The sequence below is a fragment of the Galleria mellonella genome, unplaced genomic scaffold (genome assembly GCF_026898425.1).
Source record: "Galleria mellonella isolate WM207_F2 unplaced genomic scaffold, CSIRO_AGI_GalMel_v1 utg83, whole genome shotgun sequence".
Taxonomy (NCBI): domain Eukaryota; kingdom Metazoa; phylum Arthropoda; class Insecta; order Lepidoptera; family Pyralidae; genus Galleria; species Galleria mellonella.
This window is the reverse complement of record NW_026442162.1, coordinates 2,409,505-2,434,297: the sequence shown is the minus strand read 5'-3', so window position 1 is coordinate 2,434,297 and position 24,793 is coordinate 2,409,505. Positions and strand designations below refer to the sequence as shown.

The 24,793-nt window shown below is 32.1% G+C and overlaps 2 protein-coding genes across 2 annotated transcripts in view; both read left to right on the top strand.

Annotated features, from left to right (window-relative positions):
• The first annotated feature begins 1,186 nt into the window (after window positions 1–1,186).
• LOC113517068 (integrin beta-6-like) overlaps window positions 1,187–24,793 on the top strand; it is a 58,613-nt gene continuing 35,006 nt past the window's right edge. Inside the window, exon 1 of the mRNA XM_026901609.3 lies at window positions 1,187–1,512. Coding sequence (XP_026757410.2) covers window positions 1,342–1,512 — 171 coding nt within the window. The 5' untranslated portion in view covers window positions 1,187–1,341. The remainder of the gene's footprint in view (window positions 1,513–24,793) is intronic.
• Window positions 17,414–21,551, top strand: LOC128202260 (uncharacterized). Its single transcript, XM_052901894.1, has 2 exons — window positions 17,414–18,912; window positions 19,437–21,551. Exon 2 carries the CDS (start codon window positions 19,442–19,444, stop codon window positions 20,816–20,818), a length of 1,377 nt encoding a protein of 458 aa, XP_052757854.1. The 5' UTR covers window positions 17,414–18,912; window positions 19,437–19,441; the 3' UTR covers window positions 20,819–21,551.

Genomic DNA, 24,793 nt, shown 5'->3' with positions numbered 1-24,793 from the left:
TGATTGATTACTTAAAGAATAGAAAGCGAGATCTGTGATATGAAAAGTCTGTAACTCATAATTGTACTATTTTTTTAGAATTATTAATCAAAATGAATTAATTATTATATCGAACAAGGCCCATACTCGTATGTAAATTTAATTACATACCTAATGATTTAGTCGAAGAGTGAGTCAAAAGAAAAAAGAAAATTATATTTATCGAACTCTTTCTAATCACGTATTCACAAAAATGTGTTTAAACTATATTTTTTTTGATCAATAACAATTAAAAAAAAAAATAAGATTAATTGTGATAACGCCTGATATTTATGATTGAGCAATCATATAGATATGTAAAAATAGTTGGCACAATTCTTCCATTGTCTTGGATAATCTGAAAAAAAAAATGTTTATGTAGTATCTATGAAAAGACCAAAACAAAATTAGAAAGACACAATTGATAATTAAAATTATTAACTAATGGGTAACTAATAACAACATATTTTTGTAACGGTAGATAAGTACCATCTTCAAATTCTCATGTTGTATGTATAACGTGAATAATGTATCATTATATGTAATATAGTGTACTAACGACCCACACTAGCTTCACACATACAAACCTATTAAAAAAAAACTATAAAGAACAATGAACCCATATCAAATTGTTTGCTTTAAAGGAATTAAGCAGAACAACAGAATGTATTTGCTTTCCAAAAAAAAATACTACCTTCAACTACTAAAATAATATTGGCCTCCAATCCATAAAAACGTCCCTTAAAAATTAATACACTATAATTATTTTATATATAACCAAAACCATAATCCTGTTATTTTGAATAAAAAATTTACGATTGAACTAATTTTGATGAAATCCTGGTTGATAGTATGCCCTATCAAATAAAAAATATCCAATTCGATTTATAAATGACGGACTTCTGAGATAACAAACATAAAAAATACAACCGAATTGAAAACTTCCTCTCCAATGTTTGAAGTCGGTTACAAAACAGACAAACGCGAACAACGACATTGTTTCAAACTATTTGAGTATAAAATTGTTAAGGTATTATTTAATTAGTGTGTAATACACGCAGGATAATACAATGATGATAATATTCATCTTAACGTAATTTCCGCGAATTTTCATAGCGATGCCCGATGCATGATTCATCTTTGCTCAAAGTGTCTTTTGATCAAGTGACGTGGGTCGTTTACAGTCTGTGACCGAACGCGGGTGTGAACGCGCGCATTTTGTAAATCGAATACTCCTCGATGTATCGTTCGAAAAATTTAAATTCGAATTAAAAAAAGAACATTACAATTACGCTAAATTATCTCTTTTTTTAATAAATTATAATGTTTATAAAAACTAAAAAAATGCCGGTTAGTGTGTGGTTTGTGCTCGTGTTATTTTGTATGCAAGAAGTTTTTGCAATTGATTGCACAAAAAGTATAGAAGATATTAAAAATTGCAATGAGTGCGTCAGATGCGGCGGTGTATGGTGTAATAAACCAAGAGTAAAAGGGGTAAGTGATTTGTTTATTCTTAGAGTTTATTATACAAAATATTATAATTCCTATTGAAAATTACAGACTTTAATGTTTTCTCCGAAATACAAAACATACTGAAAATTATAAGAATATTAGGCATGAGGGTACTCAGATAAATTATAAAACAAAATCAAATATAACAAAATCAAATATAAAGCTCATATCATAACATATACGTTTCGTTTATTTATCATACCTAACATATAGGTGTCTAAATTAGAATGAAGGACCTACTTTAGTTTAATTTTTATTTTATATCAATCATTAAAATAAAATAATATAATTTTTGTTTTATTAGTTTTACTTAGTTTAATATACCTATTAAAATACAATACATAATAATTCTTCTCTTACTATTTTTAAAAATTATTATCAACTCTATAATCTCAAATGCATAAAAAAAATCTCTAGAAGATATCCAAAATAGAGTTTTGTGTTCAATATTGAATCTTTATTTTATACTTCAACTAATTTTTAGTCAATTAAGTGTTCCATTCTTCTGGAGTTTAATATGTGTTTATTAATTTTGGTTACTGACTGTACATTATTACATAACCTATACTTGGATTAGTAAAGATGCAAAACTATGCATCCCCATTCAATACTTTCCTTCAAGGCCAATCCAATCGTATTAATAAAAGGAAAACCGTAGATGTACGTACCAACGGAAGGAAACAATTGAATCAATAAGACCGGCGGTCACTGCTCAAGCATGCAGACAAATCTATTTTTGAACCTATCATATTTTACCTAAACTAAAGCTGACTATATTGGATTGAAAATAATTGGATCACATTAAATAATTTATTGTTCTTGTTGAACAAATATACTGTATATGTTAATAGCTGGCTATGGTCAAATGTTAAGTATTTTGATTGTGATTATAAAATAACTGGATCCTCTGACTAAATAATTACATTCACAATCAGCTTTTGCTTATCATGTTCTTTGTTTATGTCCTACTATCAAAATAATGTTTGTCCATGTGTAATAAGGACAAACATGTTCGTCAACTCTGGAATATTAGTAATGTTATATGTGGTATATAGTCTGATACATATATAGTATCTGGAACATTAGTAATAGTAGGTATTCCTACATTAATAAAAAAAAAATCGAATTTGTAATGTTATAAATGAAGAAAAATCAAAATAAGCATAGGCAACAAAGGATAGCTAGAAAGACCTGTATCCAAATAAAAAAAAATTATCTCTAGCAAAACCATAGAGTAAGTAATGATTAGATTTTATGATTATGAGGGCACTGTTAAAACATTGCCCTCATATTCATGGAATTGGAATACATATTTATTCGATCACCTAAAAATTTCAATAAAAATAAATGAATGTTAAATACAGTTTTATTTCTGATATACTTGGGTCCGAATTATCGAATTATTAATATTGATAATTATCATAAAAAATCTAGCTGTTTGATTGTGTAATTTTTCAAATTTAATGAATTGGTTACATAAATTTCATACGAACACTTTATTGTTCGAAATGACGTGAACGCGAGCATAACTTTATTCATAGAAAAAAAAAGCTAAATAGCCCGCCTGTGCTTGTATATGCTGGCGGAGCATCAGTGAGGGACGATAGGTAAAGATGAAATCAGACCAGTTGGCCCATCGTGACTAATTCTATAAGAATTAACCACCATGATTTCTGGGAAAACCGCTTAAAAGACGGCCTAAAAATCTATCCTCCCCTAAATACTTAGCAATAACATATTTACAAAAATGATTCTATTAAAGCCTATTCTTATTTCCCAGTGGGAGACTGTACAATAGTCGTCTGCTTGGATACTTCTGTTCAATCCATGATTCTGTCATGAAGCAGTTGTGTTTGCATTGCTATGTTTTGTTTTGAAAGGTGGGATATGACAGTAACATTATACGGCAACATATAAACGGCAGCATCGATAAGAACGCAACGCATGAGTGGTAACAATATACTCTGTTATGTCTATAGTACTGGTCTTGTCTGTAGGCGACGATTACCACTTTCTATAAGGCGTGCCGTCAGCACAAAAGTCGCTTGCTTGGGTACCTCTGTCCCATATGGCGTGAATTTACTGGGTACAGAGGAATAACACCTGAGTCCTCAGGAATGGCAACGCATGGGCGGTATTATGGGCGAAACAGTATACTCTGTTATGTCATATGATACTGCTCATGTCTATTGGCGACGGTTACCACTTTCCATCAGGTGGACCGTCAGCTTGTTTGACATTCTAAGTTGTATAAAAAAAATTATGCATTCCAACGGTTTCCAGCAATACATTTTTTTATTCAGCCATTCTAGGCTGCATAAAAAAATGTAGTAGCCGCAGGTTACATCTAGTAAGTAGGGTAGGGCGGGGCTAAAAGTCCGGCGGGTAAAACATGAAGCACACTAGAAACAAAAGATCTACGTGATTTGGAGCGGGGTGAGGGGCGAGTACAAAGCCGAGAGTCGCCAGTCGTAACGAAACGCACATGCGAGTAACACGATTAACGAAATTTTTTGGCACTCAAAAGTGAAAAAAAATTTTGTTTTTGTTTTTTTTCCTACATCGGCATTGAAATTTAATAAATTATTAAGGTAAGCTCGTATTACACTGTTATTCTATATATAAATAATGCAACAATATTTTCTAGATATTAACCGTCTTTGTTTTATAACCGCGTAAATCACTGAAGGTAGTACGGGGCAAGATACTTCTTGCCTCGCGATTTTTACCCCATGTTTTATTTCAATAAACATACTTAATAATATTGCTTTTTTGTTGTTTTAGAATGCATTACAAGAAAAAGACAGATAGAGTTACTATGTCCGTAGATATAATTAAGAGGGCTGCAAATGAGGTAATTAATGGTGAGAAAAAACTGTGTCACACACAATATCTGTAGGAATTCCCTTAAAAGGTTTATTGCGCGATACAAGAAAGAACCAAATAATGTAACTTTTGGATACCTTCTTACACGTAAAATTTTTACTGCAGATCAAGAGAAGAGTTTAAGCGATTATCTGCTTATGGTTGCTCAAATGTTTTATGGCCTGGGTCCTAAAGATGTACGTCGCTTAGCATATGATTGTGCTATTAAATTTGCAATTACTGTACCTGATTCTTGGCAGAAAAATAAAATGGCAGGAAAAGACTGGATGACAGCTTTTTTAAAAAGGAACCGATCTTTATCTATTCGAAAACCCGAGGCTACAAGTCTCAGTAGAGCGACTTCCTTCAATCGTTCAAATGTTCATGATTTTTTTAATAAGCTGGCTCAAGTAATGGATAAGTATACATTTACAGCTTCTTCTGTTTGGAATATAGATGAAACTGGAGTTTCGACTGTGTTAAAGCCTTCAAAAATTGTTGCTGCGAAAGGAAAACGCAACGTTGGCTCTGTTACATCTGGAGAAAGGGGCACTAATGTCACCGTTATAGTAGCAATCTCGGCTACAGGTTCTCATATCCCTATGTTTATTTTTCCGAGGAAAAATTATCACGATCACTTCGTTCGTGATGGATCCTTTAATTGATTGTTTTTCTAAGTTTATGTTATTTGATAACATTCTTGAGATTATCTTGATTATAACTATTAAAATATTTAATTTCAAATAAAAGATATTGATTTTCAAATAATCTTATTTCATTTACCCTAATTGATCAATCTACTTAGCCATTAAGACGAATGGACTTTTTACCCCCAGCGTGGGACTTTTTACCCCGCGAGGGGGGCAAAAAGTACAAAATTCCATCTTGCCTTTAACTCAAAATTTTTAATAAATCTAATAAATAGTCATGCTTTTTATTATTTAAGTGTAAAGCTAATTTGTATAAGGTTTTTGCAACTGCTTTTGTTGACTGTAAGTACTCTATTTTACAATCTATGTATCTAGTAGTGAAAATTGGGACTTCTAGCCCCGCCCTACCCTACCTAATAATGTCAAATTGAATCTGCGCTTGTTATATCCTCAATTTCGCAATGACATCATCATAATAGTGATCACAGAGAACACACATACTATTATTTTCAACGTACGTATTGGAATACATATACCTTTTAATGGAATTATTCATTCATAATAGGTACTTTATGTGTAAGACAAATGAAAAACTTCGAACATAAGTCCTCTGCTGGATACTCGTTCATATTTCTACCACCCAGCAGCAGTATTTACTTAGGTAACTGTGTTTTATATTAATAGCTTAGTTTAGACTAGTTTTATTTGATATTAATTATGAGTACTTAATGAAAGGTATGGGCATAAAAATGAACATATAACATATATGCTTCAGCAACAGTAAATATATAATAAATTGTTGTTAAGTTATTATATTTTATTGCCTAGTTGCCTAATTTTTTAACTAATAATGTACATACGTATTGTCGATTGTGGTACAATAAAACTAACTTTATTACCTATGTTACTTTTTGTAAATAGACTATATCTCCATATGGAAGATATTTAAGTAAAAATTATATGCTTATTAAATTATTTATTACTAGCGGCCCATCCCGGCGTCGCACGGGTGGACATTTTTACATTTTATAAAGTGGCCATTAAGGCTGCACACGCGACGGAAGCTTAAAAATGGAGTAACTTCTCCCGTTTTCCCAACATTTCCCTTCACTGCTCTGCTCATATTGATCGTAGAATGATGAAATGTATGCTATAACCTGCTCAGGAGTATGAAGAATAATCGTACCAAGTTTCGTTAAAATCCGTGAGATAGTTTTTGTTTCTCTAACGAACATACAGACAGACAGACAAAAATTTTACTGATTTCGCTACAATTGAAGTAGATTTTTTTTTTGAGGAACACATTAGTAAAATAGAATAGAAATAATCAATCAAATAGGTAGATTTGTTTACAAGCTCTTAATTTTTTTTTTTTAATGATTATACTGCTGGATTCGACGTGTTATTATCTGCTGAGAAGAATAGTTACTCTTTTGAAATTATTATGTACAAGATAATTTTATATTCACTTGGGTATTGTGACTATAATTATAATTAAGTTTAATTTAAAAATTATAACTAATGTGAATCACAATATCATATTTTGTAATTACCAAACGTATTTCATATTATAATGATACGTAACAGAACAATAACACATGTTATATCTATTAAAGAGAACAAGTACATACGTGACCGAGCTCATTGTCCCTTTGCTAATTACTCTAATTACTATGCAAGGAAAGCGTAAAATTGGGATGTTACTGTTATAGTGTTGTCGGAAGTCATAGACAAATTACGAAACTGGACATAGACAAATTGTTATGAATTACCCATAGACAGCAGAAAAAGATTAAAAAATATATTACAGAAAAAGTCAACGACAAAGGTGCGTCGTAGTGTATGAAAAATTGCAAAATCGAATTACTCTATTTTTCTAATAGTGTTATTTATAAACGTGCGTACATGTTAAATAAAAGCAATGGAATCATAAGTTGCAAAATTGATATTAAAACAAAATTTCGCAACAAACGTTACAATTGCAAAAAACTTTATTAAGCACTTTTGATGTTACTTACTTATACATCACTTGATACAACGTAAACCAATTACAACATTACCCGCCCATCCGATGATTGCGGGTTCAATCCGAACATAATTCATTCATATTATGTTTTTTTTTTAATGCATGATAATGGAATGGTAACCCCGCCTGGGCTTACGGTATTCGCTGGCGTCGCACTAGTGAGGAATGATACGTGAGAAAAGGCAGGTCAGTTAGCCCATCGTGATTAGTACACTTGGAATTCAGCACGATGGTTTCCAGGGGGGACCACGGGGAGTTCGACCTGTTATGGTATATTGTTAGCAATGGCACAGATAATCCGCATTACTAACAATCTCTTCCCCCCTTCATATTATGTTTGTATCGGTCTGATCTATATTTCAGTGTTAAAATGAGATCAATATATATCTAAAATGATATGTCCATTACTTCAATATTATTTATTTATTTCCAACTTCACCCGTGGTCCTGGCATAGAATAGACCACCCCTTTCTTTCCTGTGAGTATCGTAAGAGAGGATTAAGGAAACTTAATGGCTGAGGCATGGATAGCAGCGTCCTTCTCAGAACATTAGCAAAGTCTAACTATGGCTGCCAATACGCCTGCCAAGCTTGGCAACTACTGGAAAACCGTCTTTTTGGTCTTTTGGGGGAGACCTCTGTTCAGCAGTCTATAGTAAATGGCCGATACGATGGTGATATTTTATTTCCAACTGTTTGAATTTATACAGTGGTTTAACATTCTACTGTGGGGGAAAAGGGATTGTTAGTGATGGAAATAGAATCCCATTGCTTGCAATATACCAACCAGGTCGACCTCCTCGCGGTTCCCCCTGGAAACTAGCATGGTTAATTCCTGATGAATTCATCACGATAGGCTAACTGGCCAGTTTTCATTCTCATCTATCACCCTTCACTGGCGGGGTTACCATACCATTTTCCTCCAACAAAAAAAAACATTCTACTGTGGACAATGTTTTGCCGGAAATTAAAATGATGGCTAATAGAATATTTTTGTTTAATTACCTGCAAAATGTAGTTTCTTCCAGGTCTATCCAATTATATTGCAAATTATTTATTTATTTACACTTTATTGCACCATTTATAAAAATAATATATACAGTAAATTGTAATGTGACGTGATATAAAGCGGCCTTATTCGTTAGCATTCTTTTCCAGACAACTTTTAGGAACATTGAGGAAAAAGACAAAGGGTAGGTGCCATACTATTATAGTTACTAATATATTATATATATACAATGTTAGAGAATGAAGAAGGAAGGTTACAAATTATATAAGTAGATACCTATAATGGAACGAGTTTAATACAATCATAACCTAATATAACAAGTTTGTAGTCACCACTGGACAATTATCGGCCAGTGGCGTTAGTCTATACTTAAGTGTAATTTTATTAATTGGAAAACACACCGATTGTGTTTGTGAAGCAAGTTATGATTGTCGTAAATAGAGTTGTGTTTACGCTACAGATATGAATTTAAAATAGATTGCATGTACTTTTCGTTTTTTACCTTAACAAATTTAAAAATGTTACTTGAGCACTGACTAAATTTTGTTTTAAAGTGCTTAAAGTTAAATTTACTCGTGTATCAAAAAAGTTTAGGGATATTGTCATGTTTTAGACAAACGGTATTGCAGTACGTTATTTTGGATAGAATTTATAAATATCTAGTTTAGTAGTAGTACGCGCTTAGTTTTCGTAAAGATCGCACATCGATGTACCTAGTCGTATCTATGTACATGTATATCTGTGATTTATACGGAGGATGAAGTCAAGGCAATCAGCGAGTGCATTCGCCTTACCATACGTATACATATTTGTACCCGAGAAGTCTAGACTAGTAAGTTAATCTTCGCTTGTTATCGAAAATTTAACAGATTTCATCTAAATTCAAAGTATCTCTGTTATAACAACATTGATAATAATAATATGGCTTCACTTCAGAATTAAAATAAGCTTATTCATTCAAACTAAATCTTTTACCTTGAATCACATCTGTTTTAAGTTTTAAAATAATTAGTAAATAAATTTTAATAAATTTAATACTTAAATTACGTATTTACTTGATTGTTACTTACTTTGTACAATAATACGAATACATAAAAACAAAATATAACACGACATAACGTTATCAATTCACATAAATATCGTCGAGTCTATAACATCAGTATTACATTGTTTTTTCATCTATTAAATATGACTTTTTACTAGATATCATTTTACGCAATTGCAAGAATATGTTCAACAAATCAAAGACCATTGGGACGGACGCCATTAGTTGTCTACATTATCGAATATAGGTTACAAGTTGTTGAAAAGTCAATGACACACTGCATTACTGTACTCAGTGTGTGGGCCAGAACCCCTGGGGAATTTCCGGCCAACTAAATACCTAATAGTTAACCATATAGACTCATTCTAAATATAAAAATAAATCAAATATAAATAGGTATTTTTTTGAGTGAAAATGTTCTGTTCTGATCCATCAGTTTACACAGGCGGGGCACCAGTGAGAGATGATAGTTATGGATAAAGCAGGTCAGCTGACCCGTCGTGACGAATACAAAATTTACACGATAGGTAACAACAATCCCTTCCCAATAAATAAGTTTTTGTATATAATCTCCAACAAGAGATACAAAAACTTACTTGTAGTTTTACTTCTTTTTCTTAATAGCATTCTCATTGCTAAGACTCTTGTTGGGCAAGAAAGGGGCTTTTTTGTAATTTATTGTTGCATGAGAAGGTATCGTACGGTTTATACTACTACTAGATACTAGAGACATAGATTAAGGATAGTACGACTACAGATTAATATTATATATTACAAATAGCAAATAGATGTACAGTTTAATTTTCCAAAAAGAAATCATGGCTACTCACGATATTGTGGACGAGCTTGGAAAGGTTGGCACCAGACAATTATAGAGTGGTCACGAACTCACCCGTCCCCATACTCCGTAACCGTTTACCATTACGAATTAATGTTTAGCAGTATATTTGTTTATTACCACTGTCATGTAAAAAGTATAAATTAATAAAAAAAAACAGTAAGTAGATGCGTGCTTGAGTATAATTTTATGCTGATGACTGTACACAATCAAGTGAAGTGTTCTGAACGATCGATCGACAAATTTCCTGCACAACCCCATTTTCCAATATCCGCTCCTAGACAAACAACGTGACTACCTACTGATAGTTAGTCAAATTATGATAAGGACTTTACTGTATTAATATATACATATTCTGTTTTATTACATACAAGATATTATATGTAAATTTAATTCCCGATTCAGTGAATCACATACGAATTATTTATTGGTCATTGTTATTTTTAATGTAGATACTCATAAAGGATATGTTGGCCATTAGCCATTTCTGATCAATCACGTTAGGTATTTTTCATTGTTTCTTCTATTATGTTACCATTCGTATCTTGATAGATTTAAAGGATAGAAAAACATGGGTATTCTCATGTAAATTTATAAATCAAAAGAATATATACGAGTATTATATTATTTTATACATTTGTATAATAATACATTGTTACTCGTATCCATACCTTATTTGAGAAAATTTAATAAATAAATAACCGCGTATATTCGCTAATATTTTTCAATTCTGAGTACATTTGATAAGATCTATTATAGCCTATTTATTTTCCTTACGAAATCTGTTTTAATACCAAAAGGCCTTTTTTAATACCTTTCTTTATACAATTATAAATACTGAATACGATAAATAAAATAAGAAATACTCGTTTGTTATGAAAAGCAATGTATTTTGTAGAAATGGGGGAAAAAGTTCTCCCTAATATTTCCAAAGAGTTCTCCCTAGTTAATCAACGTTTGCTAAGATTCGTCATTATTAGTTCATAAACAATAACCCTGAAACCATTAACGGATCATTTACAATGTAATCCATCCTGTATAAACTTCCACCAAACGCTTTAAATATGTGCCATAACATGTGCACCGAAGTGTACAAAACCAACAAACTTCCGCGCAATCATACCATTCCGAGAAATTATAAACACAACCCGTTGACCTATATTACCGTGTTTTATACATAAAAATGTTACACAATTTTAAGCTCGCCAGTGTAAAGCGGGACTATCATTAAAAAGTATAAAAAAATTAAAAACCCTATAAAACTTATATACTATCGTAATCAATCATTGTTAAAGTTCATTATAATCATACACGCAATATCACCCAATTATCTTTTTGCTGAGAAATTTTTAAATTAATGTTTTTCATTTATTTGTATACTTAACACCGTTTCGACATCTTTCTTTTCTTTTTTTTTTATCTAAATTATACTGCTAGTAATGATAAACCACTTGGTTTTTTAATGGATTGCTTCACCTGGGAGATATTATTGGCGCCAATTTTCTTTGACAGTTGACATTTGGCGCGACCCACCTCCAGATTTTAACTGATATTTTTATGCATAATACGATATTCGCTACCCGTGATTCATATAGGTCTGAAATCCTTAATTCTTACACTTGGTTTTCGCCCTCCAGCCACAATGCGGAAAGGTCGGAATGTTGTAACTTGTGGTATTTTGAAGTGCTGTCGGTTATTGCAATATTGATATGCCAACATTAATGCCTTTAGAATTGACAACAAGCAATCGTCTTTATACAGAAGAATTAATTAATACCTTATAAAGTATGGCACGCAAAGAATATCTAATGAATTGCAATAATATTATATATTATAATTATTATTATACAATAATCTTTCCATAATAGGCGAGTGTACCATTCTATCTTTATCTATTAAAAATACCATGGACACTCATGAGCTTATTTCAAGAGCCTTTCAAGAGAGATTTTGAGAACAAAAATTTATTAATTTGTCTAAAAATTAGAACTTAAAACGTTTAAAAGTAAAGCACGTGTCACAAAACGTGCGTGGTTGGAATGGCAGTCGGCGATTGATGGCTAATCTGGTAATAATAATAATAATAGTAGTCAATCTTCAATTTTTGGCAGTCTCACTCATACTCATGATAGCGGACTTAAGAAAATAGTTCTAATCAACTGACCAATTATTTAATTTATGTTATAAGACTGCTCTAAATTATTTTAAAAACACAATCGAGACATAATGCGATGAAAAAAAATTACCTACTTTAAATTAATAAATACAAGGGCCATTCTTGTGTATAGACAGCTTTATCAACACAACGTGGTTCTCTATTTCAAATCCCTAACTAAAACAATACGATTTCTGGAAGCCAACAAAGTATTAGCTTCTACGTATTTATTTTGTAATATAAAACTATGATTAAAGTGCGTCTAATTGGCTTCAGTATTACAATTCTTTGACGAAAATATAATGCGATTATAAATAATAATAATTATAACATATAATTAATACAATAATATAATAATAATCTACATGATTAATATGACATTATCAATATTTGAATTTTCAATGTAAATCGAATGTATTGCATGACAAGTCTGTATAGAAACGAATAATTATATGTAAAATTAAATCTAACATCTAAACTGACATTGGTGCATGTACAAATGGCTACCTATCTAATAAATTTTGTTAAACTCAAACAAAGTTTGTTTGCATACGTCTACATCAGACTTGTAACAACTCAACTATTATGTACATGAACGCATTAAATGAATAAATAAACAAATAATTCTTAGTTCCACTATAGCCATTTGCACTATAAAGAAGGTCAGGAGCTATTAACAACAAGCATGTATCGGATTGATTGACGGTTTGATTGACTTTTCAAGATGCTTATAGTATGGTCATTAATAATATGGTCACCCATACAAGGCACACCACATTCAAAATTACTTCAGATAATGTAATTATTTTGATAGACAATACCGGGATTGAAAAAACATAAGTACTTGTTTTATTTTTAGAGTTTATAACATAAGTATTTTAGATAACGGAAATTATAACCTCTTAACCTTATACGAAATACAATTCCTAGGGAGAAAAGGGATTGTTAGTAATGGAGACTGAGAATCCCATTGCTAGCAATATACCCAACTAGGTCGACCTCCTCGCGGTTCCCCCGGAAACTATCATGGTTAATTCCTGTTGAATACATCATGATGGGCCAACTGGCCTGTTTTCATTCTCATCAATCACTCTTCACTGGTGCTCCGCTAGCGAATCCCGTTAACGCAGGCGGAGTCACCATTCCATTTTCACTCATCAAAAAAAAAATACAATTCCTAACCGACCCATGTCACAAAATTGTTACATACGAGTATTTTTTTCCATTTTTTCTTCTTTCTTTTCTCTTCTTTCTTTCTTTGTTCTCCATGAGTATCGTAAGAGGCGACTAAGGAAACTTAATGGTCGAAGCATGAGCGGCAACATCCCTCTTAAAACATCACCAAAGTCTAACTGAGGGTGCCAATCCGCCTGCTAAACCTAATGGCAAAATCACCCAATGGCAAATACCAGGAGGACATGGACCCCAGTCCTTTGTCTCGGGGCCGTTCCTTATGGTAGTCTATAGGCCTATGTTCAGCAGTGGATATTTAACAGCTGATATGCTGATGATTTATATTTTTATTTATGTTGTTCATGTTCGAAATTTTGTTTAGTATCATACCAGATATGACCTCAAGTATGATGGGTAGATGTAGATACCCATCTATGATAAGAAAGCTAACTCTGAGGTGAAATCTAGAATTTGGATCCTAGATTTAAATCCTTTTATATAGAATTTAGATAGATATTATATTTAGAGCACCCAAGTGCTAAGAAATGTTAAAATATCAATTGATTTAGACGAGTTTTAAAAAAGAAAATTTTCTGGAAAACATTGTCCTCTTATCTTTTTAATAGAAACAAATGCAAATAGATTCATATAATAACAATCTAATAGTGACACTTATTATTGATAATTTTACTATTTAACTAATCATATTCACCTTGTTCATGGCAAAATAGGTTTCAAGTTTAATACCATGCTCTAGTAACACAGAAAATTACTATCTGTAATCGATTAACACGCCAGGTTTTTAAAGTCCAATAAATTAATCGAACAAAAACAAACATTATTCAACCGAACAGTCTGGCCGTGACTTGTAATATTGAAATTTGCAATCTGAAACTTGGTGCAACTAATTGAAACGTATTTTATGCTAAAGTAAAAGGGCAATTTCACAAGCTTTGTAATGACATATTGACGTACAAAAATGACGTCTCAAAGTCCCGGGTTTAAGTCTTGGTGGGGCCAAATTAGAACTTTTTTTAGTGTTCTGGGATCTTGTGGTAATATTCTCAAGTATTTGTTACATACAATGTATCATAATTAGGATTTTGGTAGATTAGTGTAATTCACTATTTTCTATTACATCTACATTTTGTATCTACACGCTAAATTAATATTATTCTGAAAATTAAAATCATGCATAAGTTAAAATTAAGATGGATATCTTGCTGCCTGTACAAAATACTTGATAATTTACATAGGTATGACAAATAAGTAAATATATATAATATATAATACTATATGCACGAATATTATTAATTTTTTGCCAACCAAAAAGTTCACACCCATGACCATAAATAAAATTTCGATTTCCAAATTAAAGACAGCACTAATTGCTATAGATAAGATTACATCGATTAAATACCTAAATTGTATAAATACTAAAGGGTAAGTTCGAAGTGAAAATCAATCAAGATAATTAAAGTGCAGCCGCTCCACTTACCTTTTAACATATTTAACGGCAATATGCATAAAACATCTCACTAAAATTAACACCGCTTGCGCAAGCTTTGCCTTTTAAAAATTGTATATTACAAAGGGCGCGTTATTTCACTCCGACCTAGTGATGTGCCGAGTCAGGCTGACTCGAGCAATGACTCGAATACCTAATAGGTACTTAAGTACTTATTTTGTGTAATCAGGTTTTGAGTACTTACGGTACTCCAATATTCGTGATGCGTATTTACCGTGAGTTTTTAAATTTCGTTTTTTTTTTTATTAAATAACTGTTTTTTTTTTTAATCTTTATTTAAACTAAATTTCTGAAATCAATAAAAAAGATAGGTTAAGTAATTAGTGTTGGATAAGATTACGAATATTCATACAAATATTCGAGTACCGATTCGAGTCTTCAAACTTAAGCTTTAGTTTTTCGAAAAAGAAATCGATTCTTTATTTAACGACTAGCAAAATACTCAAATATCATAAAAATTTAATGCAGCACCTCACTACACTCACTCGCTCGGTGAGTTGATTCGATCTCGCAATCAACGGTACGCTATCTTATTACGCGAGTGTAAGTTGATGAGAGCCAGCGAGACTACAAACAGAGGGTACTGGAACTGCAAAAAGCTAATAATAGATGCGGTGCACATAATTACGTCATTCATGTATTTCTTATCTATACATTGTTTAACTACGTTTCTCATTAGTTTTTAACCCGCTGCATTGTACGTGTCGGCCGTCGTCCCAACATAGAATAGGCCACCCTTTCCATTCCCGTGGGTGTCGTAAGAGGTGACTAAGGTATTGTAATGGTCGATGGCATGGCAGCAATGTTCCTCCTTAAATATTACGAAAGCCTAACTGCGGTTGCCAATCTGCCTGCCAAAAGTGCCAGAAACCCACCAATAGGGCTCCCCCTATGATGATGATGATAATTGCACATGTCGATATCAAAATTAAAGAACAAGTCACTTCTAGATGATAAATCATATATACCCACAGACATTAAGATCTTCAGGAACACAACTATGGAATTCACATGCACTCAATCAGCATCACACAAAACTAGTACATTAAATTAACCAATTAGATGCAGTAGTTATTACGTGATACTGGAACAAACAGAACGACACAATTGAACAAAACATTGTTTCAGCTTCCATTGACCTTATTAATTATCCTTCATATTATTCAGTTACAATTTTATTATATTATTAACAAAATATGTATTCTATGTAAAATATATGTTAGTATTAAAGTTACCAAACGCTATCATACTTCAAAATCCAAAGCTCTCGATCCAATGGTGGTACATTAATATATACTCGTAAAACAATATTTTATTTAGTGGTCACTTGCTGCTTATATTTAGGTGCATATAAAGTGATTTCTTTAATAAAAAAAAAAACACTAATAGACTTTTTTATTATTTAGATTAATTATGTAAAAAAAAACTATATACTTGTAATTTATGCTGCGAAGTATAATATTATAAATAAATATAAAGACTTCATTTTGGAATGGAGCCAGCGAAGTCCATCGATTTTTCCAACTTATTCGTATATGTACGTCGTCTGCAACAATTCCTAGTATTTTTATATCAGTTGAACGACCTTTGTCTCAGGGAGCAATGGAATTGGCACAACAATAATAGATGAACAATATTTTTACTAAGCACTAGCTTTTTGCCCGCTATTTCGTGCACATGGATTTCAGAAATAGGAACACCAACGAAAAAGACTAATTTTAAATTGTGTATCAATATGCAATATGTACCAGATTTTAAGTTAGAGAAAACCGCATTCAATTTGGTTTAGTTTTTGCGAAATAATGGAACAAACATACAGATAGTTGACAGTCAAAATTTTAAAAACTTATTGTTTTAGCATCTGTTGGTATTTTAATGTAATAACTACCAATTTAACTTACTTAGTTCGACTAGTTTCGGGACCAAATCGGGACCCTTAACCATGATCGGGTGTGACGCGAGTGTGAGCCTGACTGGATCTATTGGTAGGTATTGTTAAGAAATTTATATGAAATGTAAACGGAATAATAACCTCGCCCACGTTACCGGTACACGCTAGCGGTAATTTCTCACTGGGTGCCAGTGATAAGTGAAGATAAAATCAAGTCGATTCTCCACATTCTCCCTCATTTTGATAAAATTTCTATGTCACTAATCTGAAAGTTATACCCTTTCAGATAAAAAAAAAAGAACTTTTTCAAATCCGTTTATAATTAATGAAGTTATTATGTAACAAACACAAAACAAAATACAACCGAATTGAAAACCTCCTCCTTTTTAGAAGTTGGTTGAGATTGTCCCACATGCAATGAGTGAAAAATACCTATTTACCGTAAAGCGGGCATTATGCGGGTGTGATCTCATTACATCGGGATAAAACAATACCTTTTTATTCTTCCATTGACTTTAAAAGAAAATAGACTTTAAAAGAACCATTGTTGCCTTATATATTTCTATATATTAATAAGTGTATAAAATGATATCATTTGATGCAATGAGAAAATGTACCGTAATTATTGTTAACCAGTTAAATATGTCCAGCATACAGATGGGCAAAGCACCGGGTTTAAACCCGGTGCTTTGGTAAAAACCCAATAAACACCCATAAACTCCCATAATCACCCAAAAAAATAGGTTTTTACGTATTTTTTTGAAAATATGTAAGTAATACCAATAAATTATTTTTATAAATTGTATTGATCAATTCTACAATATTAAATAAAACGTTAACTAATAATATTTCAGGAAATTTTAAAAATCTATATATAATAAAATGAAAGTAATTAATTTTCAGTGTTTTCATGTTGCAGTTGATCAACATGTTGGCCTTTTGCTTCCCGTAGATACTTTAAAATTTCTTCATAACACCTCGTTCGCACACATGGCCGTATATATTTAAATTCTTGAGCCACTAACAGTCCGAAATACTCATTTCTTTTATCCTCTTCTCCATAAATTAAGCATTTAGAACAGTTTGTTTCTTCTTTCAGTAAATTTTCTTTTACTTTATCCTCGTTTTTTTCTTTGTTGCGACGACGCTGGGTAAATCATCTGGACACTGGGTCTCACTATCGCCAAATATATTTGGAGATCGGCTTCGGCTACGGCTTGGCAGACATTTTTTTCTTTCTACAATTTTAAATTAAATTTATTAGAATAAATGCTTCGAACACACGCGATCTAAGTACCTTTTGTGTTTATTATACCTTACCTACCTAGGTATAAAAAGAGTACTTACGTAGATTTTCTTTTATTAACTGTTTTATACGAAGATCTTGATCTCTCAAATTAGCATCCATTTTACTTCCAGTGATTATCAACTAAATTAATAATCCACAAAGTATTAAATAACGTTTTTATGAAATATTTAGCACAAAAACAATACCCTTTAAATATCGATCGTCAGTAACTGTGGCTGACTTACCTATATTCTAGCAAGCAGGACTGCCAGATGTGAAGGGGAAATCCCCAATAAATTGTTGCATGTGACTGATGATGTGAGCATGTTCGTTTCATAATAAAAATGTTGCCAGGTAACCAAAAAGTCGTATGTTTTTGTGCGAATTACGATCATAATCTTTACGATCGTACATTAAAAAATAGACAAATAATAGTATGAGTACGATTTAAATCGTATATCTGTCAACCCTGCTAGCAAGACAGCGACAAAATCACGTTGCATAACAATGTAGCCCAAGCTTATATCTTATGAAATATACGGAAGAGATACGGACTTAGAAAAAACAGAAATGTTGTTCTTTGTGGAAGTCATTGATGAAATTCTATGTATTTTAGCCCGCAAACTTTCTTCAAACAAAAACAGCGCCATCTAGTATCGAGTTCTGTAATTATCTCTTTGTTTATGGATTTGAAGTAAGACCGCCACGCATGCAATACATTATGACTGGGGATTCCCCTATTCGTCGACGCTGAATATGAGGCGACGACAATCACTGTCAAACGTGTTCACTATTACTCTGACTCTGGTAACGTGACTTCCTGGTAACGTGTTAGGTAGGAAAAGCAGTAAAAAAGTGCATATTAAGGGAGCAGATTTGAAATAATATTTATACTTAACAAGAAATAATTAAAGGTAAGTGGATTTTTGAATGATACAATTATATCATGATCACTTAACAATTTTAACTTAAAATTAGATGTATTATTACAAGCTTTTATTTAGCTTGCGTTATGTAAATAAAAGTATGTAGGTATGTTCGTATGTTGATGCAATTATCCTCAATCCTCAACCGACTGGGATAAAATTTTCCATACACGTTTATTTTGGATGATAGTGCATAGTTAGCTGAGAGTCGTCATTGGATAATAATGGTGGATAGCCTAAGATGTGTACTAGATATTTATTTTTAACATAATATGCGTAAGTACCTAATCGAATTAAAGAAGTTGCTGAGAAAAATACAGAACAATACGATAATAAACTAGCGTCTGCGTTTAATCCTCCGAGGAGATGTAATTTTACAAAGGTTTTTTGTATTTATTTTATTATTTTTTTAATAAATTTATTGTAAATAACAAGAAATAATCATTGTAAAAAAATAGGCACTCTATTGTTGAATTTTCGTCAGACCAACTAATCATCGTTCATTTTTTTAGGTTCAATGGGGAGACCTAAAGATTTACGCATATGGGAGCACTACCGTACTTTACCAAACAAGTCTGTTTCTTGCAAGCTTTGTAATAAGGTCTACAAATTCAGTAATGCTGCCAAAATGCTTCAACATCTTATCACTTGTCCAAAATCTCCAGAAACATTAAAAGACTCTATGAAACTTATAAAAGATAGCTCGTCCAAAACCAAAATGTCTGGACTGTCAGAGATAGAGACAAATGATTCTTTTATAAGCCCCTCGTCGTCTGCTAACACTACAATAAATGCTGAGTTTCAAGACACCGATGATCATATAAAAACAGAATTAGCGAGAGCTATATTTGTAACAGGGACGCCATTATCGATGGTGCAACATCCTTTATGGATACAATTTTTCGAAAAATTGCAACCAAAATTTAAAATACCTTCACGTAAAGCTTTAGCGACAAAATACTTAGATAAAATATATAGAGAAATGCGTTTTGAGTTAAATGAGGAACTAAATGCTTGTAGTTACTTACACCTTCAGTGCGATGGCTGGTCTAATTTAAGAAATGAAGGAATAATAAACTTTCTTATATCAAAACCTCAACCTGCATACGTTAAAAGTTTGAATACAGAAAGTAATCCTCACACTAGTGAATACCTTAGCCAAGAAGTTGAAAAAGTAATGAAAGTGTATGGAGCAAATAAGTTTCTTGTACTTATTGGCGATAACGCTAGAAATATACAAAAGGCATTCGAATTAACAAAACTCAAATATCCACATGTTGTTCCTCTCGGTTGCTGTGCACATATCCTTAACTTGTTGTGCCAAGATATTGTAAAGATACAAGAAGTAACTGTGTTTATTATGCAAGCCATAAATATAATAAAAACTGTTAAAAGGAGTCAACGATTAAGTTCCTTGTTGATAAAATCAAGGCAGGGTGAAGATTCTACACAAACACTAAAATTGCCTTGTGCTACAAGATGGGGAAGTCATGTTACTTCGTTAAAAAGTTTGAAAGCAAATAAGATAGCTTTGCAAATATTAACAGTTAGAGAAGATGTGGTAATTTCAAGAGATATTAAAGATTTAATTCTAAGTGATGATTTCTGGACGAAGACAGGGGAATGTATAAGTATTTTGGAACCAGTCACTGAAAGCATATTTTACTTAGAGAGCGACCAGAATCGTTTGCATCGCACATACATTACATTTAGAGATGTACAAGCTAAGATACGTTTTGCATTAAATGAGATTTCGACATTGAGCGAAGAAAGCAAACAGCAGATTCTAACATCAGTATCTTCAAGATGCAATATGGCAATGAGGCCAATACATTTTGCAGCATATATTCTAGACCCCAGGACTCTTCGAACTTACTCAAGAGGAAGAACTTAAGGGTATGGAGTTTATCTACAATTTAAGCCAACACTTAAGTTTGTCAAATGTAATGGCAGATTTGGCGTGTTATAAAGCTAAAGAAAACTTTTGGGCCAGAGGATTTGTATGGAGCTCATTAGATAGCATTGAGCCCCTAATATGGTGGAAAGGTATTTGTGGTTCCACTGAGTTAAGCAAAGTAGCGATTCGTATTCTATCAGCTCCCTGTACTTCGGCAGCCACTGAGCGTTCCTTTAGTATCCAAGGCTACATACATAATAACAAAAGAAATCGACTTACAACTGAAAGAACTGAAAAAATTTCATTCATTTGTTATAACTGGAATCTTAAACATAAAGCTGAATGCGAGGACATTCAGTTTAATGAAGAAAATACCTTAGAAGCTTTCATTGAGCAAGTAAATGAACATAACAGTTTAGACGAAATAGAGCCTATCGATATACAATTCATCGCTTGTAATAACTCTGAATCTGACAGTGATTGACTGTAGTTTTACATTTTACTTTCATCTCTTTCTTAATAAACTCAAAATCAAATTAAAAGTTTTTTATTCTGTAGGCTGCATAATAATATTGTCTATGTCCAGTATAGTGGACGTCTTGCGGCTGAGATGACGATGATGAAGTACAAAAGCATAAACACCCAAAAATTTGGGTGTTTATGGGGTTTAAACCCAATAAACCCAAAACACCCGGTTTTTACCCACCAGACTTTAAACCCACCCAGGTGGATTGCCCATCTCTAGTCCAGCATATAATGTCTTATACGTATCGAGATTAGTTTAAAACATAATTTAATTCAATGCAATAAAGTGTAAATTAATAAATAAGTATAGAGTTTAAAATTTGTTTAACATTGTGTGTCTTTTAGCATTTTTTTTTATACAACTTAGAATGGCAAACAAGCTGACGGCCCATCTGATGGAAAGTGGTAATCGTCGCCTATAGACATGAGCAGTACCATGGATATAACAGAGTATATTGTTTCGCCCATGATACCCCCTCCCCTCATGCGTTGCCATTCCTGAGGGCTAAATAAAAGTGGATATATTGATCTTATTTATAAGGTCAGTTAAGGTGTTATTTATACAGGTTAATAATTGATGATGAGATTGTCATGAAATATCACATTTGTTACCATATATGTTGATATATTGACTATTGACTCCACTGAGTCATTATATCTTATATTATGTGTTTGCATGACTGTGTTTCGGTTTGAAGGGTACAGAGGAATAACACCTGAAACCTCAGGAATGGCAACGCATGAGGGGTATCATGGGCGAAACAGTATACTCTGTTATGTCCATGGTACTGCTTATGTCTATAGGCGACGGTTACCACTTTCTATCAGGTGGGCCGTCAGTATGTCATTGCCATTCTAAGTTGTATAAAAAATATATATATCTACATATTATATAGCCATTTTATCATGTGCATAAAATGTACAGTTGAACACACCACCATAATGTTGTAGACCACACCTAGCAGAGACATGTTTGCATAATAATATTATTTAAAATCCATTTGTTTACTTATTTACGCGTACATTTGTATTGAAACAGGCAATACTACTCGGTACTAGACTGGATGGATGTTGCGACAGCGGAACTAACGTTTCTCCAGATAGTTCACGCCACCCACACTTCGGGTACCTACTCATTATAACAGTAACTGTAGATCCTACCTTTCGATATCTATATCTATCTTTATCCTAATTACAATGTATGAAAGAGAGAACCATATTCTGACTCAAAAGGGCGGTAAAAGGGAATATAATCGTCAACGTAGCTATTACAGTGACTCCCACATATTCTGTTTCATACGCGCGAAGTACTTACGAGTTTATTGGCCTGTTAAGTGTTAGTGCAATCTGAGATTAAATAGAAATTACGTCTAGTGATACCCACAATACTTTTGGCTATGAACCAAGACATTGTTGAAATAAATTGATAGGTATAATACGTGCTTGATACTATTACAAACTCTTGCTAGAGTCTGAATGTAAGACTACATTTATTATACAGTAAATTTCAATTCTTGGAATCCAGCCTGGTTTTAAATAAATAAAAAGATTTCCTTAAAAGCTAACGCGGTTGCATTATGATTACTATTTTTAAAAATAACATATATTTTTCGTATTATACTTACAAACGAGTTAAGTATTTCGATTCATATTTTCATTGTAGATGAAATTCTTGCATCTTTTGTTTCAATAACAAAATGCCAAGTTATAATTTCAGTTACAATATTTTGTATACAGTTTTATATTAACTGCAAAAATTGCTTTACAATATTCAACTTTATAGCTATTTCTGTATACATTAGTATTCAAAAACGATGGACTGGAGATTCTTATATTTAAAGCATTTGTAACAAAAAAGGATAAATTGATTTTGTTATACTAATATTAAATTGAGTGTAAAATAATTTATAAATATTTATTTAGTAATGACTTATATGCCAATATGATCATGATAATGATATATATGATGATGATAAGATCTGCATAATATTGTACCTTATTTAACAAAATCTTTCTCAATTCTAATAAATTTTTTTAATCATTACACTGTTTTTTTTTTTAATTGAAATATTATTATTTGCAATTAATTTCTTTGTTAATATAATGATCAGAGTTATAATTTATCAAAATAAAATACAATATATATATATATATATATATATATATTAAGACAATATGTTACGTTCTTTAAACCTCATCACATTCATCACTATAGTATAATGCGTTCAACGAGATTTACATTTACACAAATAAATCGTATAGATAATTGTAATATAAAATAAGTACGTATTGCATTTTGCTTCCAAGTCCATAAGCAAGTTACCAACTGTGGTTATTTATCAGCGGACTGTACATTCTGGCGCCAGCTTTATAATTACGTAGTTATGTTAAATTGAAGTGTCTTTTCATACGGGATTATTGATAATTGCTTTGTATTATAGGTACAATCAATGTTAAAGATAAAGGTTTTTAACCAGTGCGTGTTGCCAGTGATGACTTATGGAACCGAAACATGGTTCTACACTATAGCCCGTATCAAAAACTTCAAATTACTCAGCGGGCTATGGAGAGGGCTATGCTCGGAGTTTCTTTGCGTAATAGAATCCGAAACAAGGATATCCGCAAAAGAACCAAAGTAACCGACATAGCCCGAAGGATAAGCAACCTGAATTGGCAATGGGCTGGTCACTTTAACTCGAAGAACCGATAACCGATGTAGAAAAAAAGTTCTTGAGTGGCGACCCCGTACGGACAAACGCAGTGTAGGATGACCCCCCACTAGATGGAGTAATGACCTCAAATGCATTGCAAGGAGTCAGTGGCAGTCTATCGGGGAGGCTTATGTCCAGCAGTAGATGGATAATGGCTGAAATAATGATGATGATAGGTACAGTCAGCATTATAAATGAAGGAAAAGGTGAACATACAGTATACTATCATACACATACTAATTTTGACTTTGTAACGATGCAATATTTTATCTGCGATTTAGTTCGTGCAACCTAGATAATATGTTGATTGTACCAGATAAGATATAACCTTCTGATCACATCCCAAATACTACATATACAATGTATATCAAGTTTCATGTTAATTAGTTAGACCGTTAAGGCACCAAGAGATAACAGACAAACAAACACACTTTCCACGTTTATAATATCACTAATGATTCAACCGTTTCTGCCGGTAATGATATTCATGTATTTTGGATATCTCTAAGTGTTTACTTACTTTTTATGTAGACTTTACTCAAATGGAAAACATAAGTTCATGATTCATTAACTATACTTAAATATGATAAATAGATTTGTCAAGCATTATTATAAGATATTTTGAAATATTTGAGTATGTAATAAAATTTTATTTTAATATTAGGTTCTACAAAAAACGTAGTAAATTTTATCATGTTAATAAATCGATAGTAATAATAAAAATAATTTTCTATAT

Excerpts from the sequence above, each read along its gene's own strand:
- LOC128202260 (XM_052901894.1), top strand. The coding sequence starts at position 19,442 with ATGGGGAGACCTAAAGATTTACGCATATGGGAGCACTACCGTACTTTA.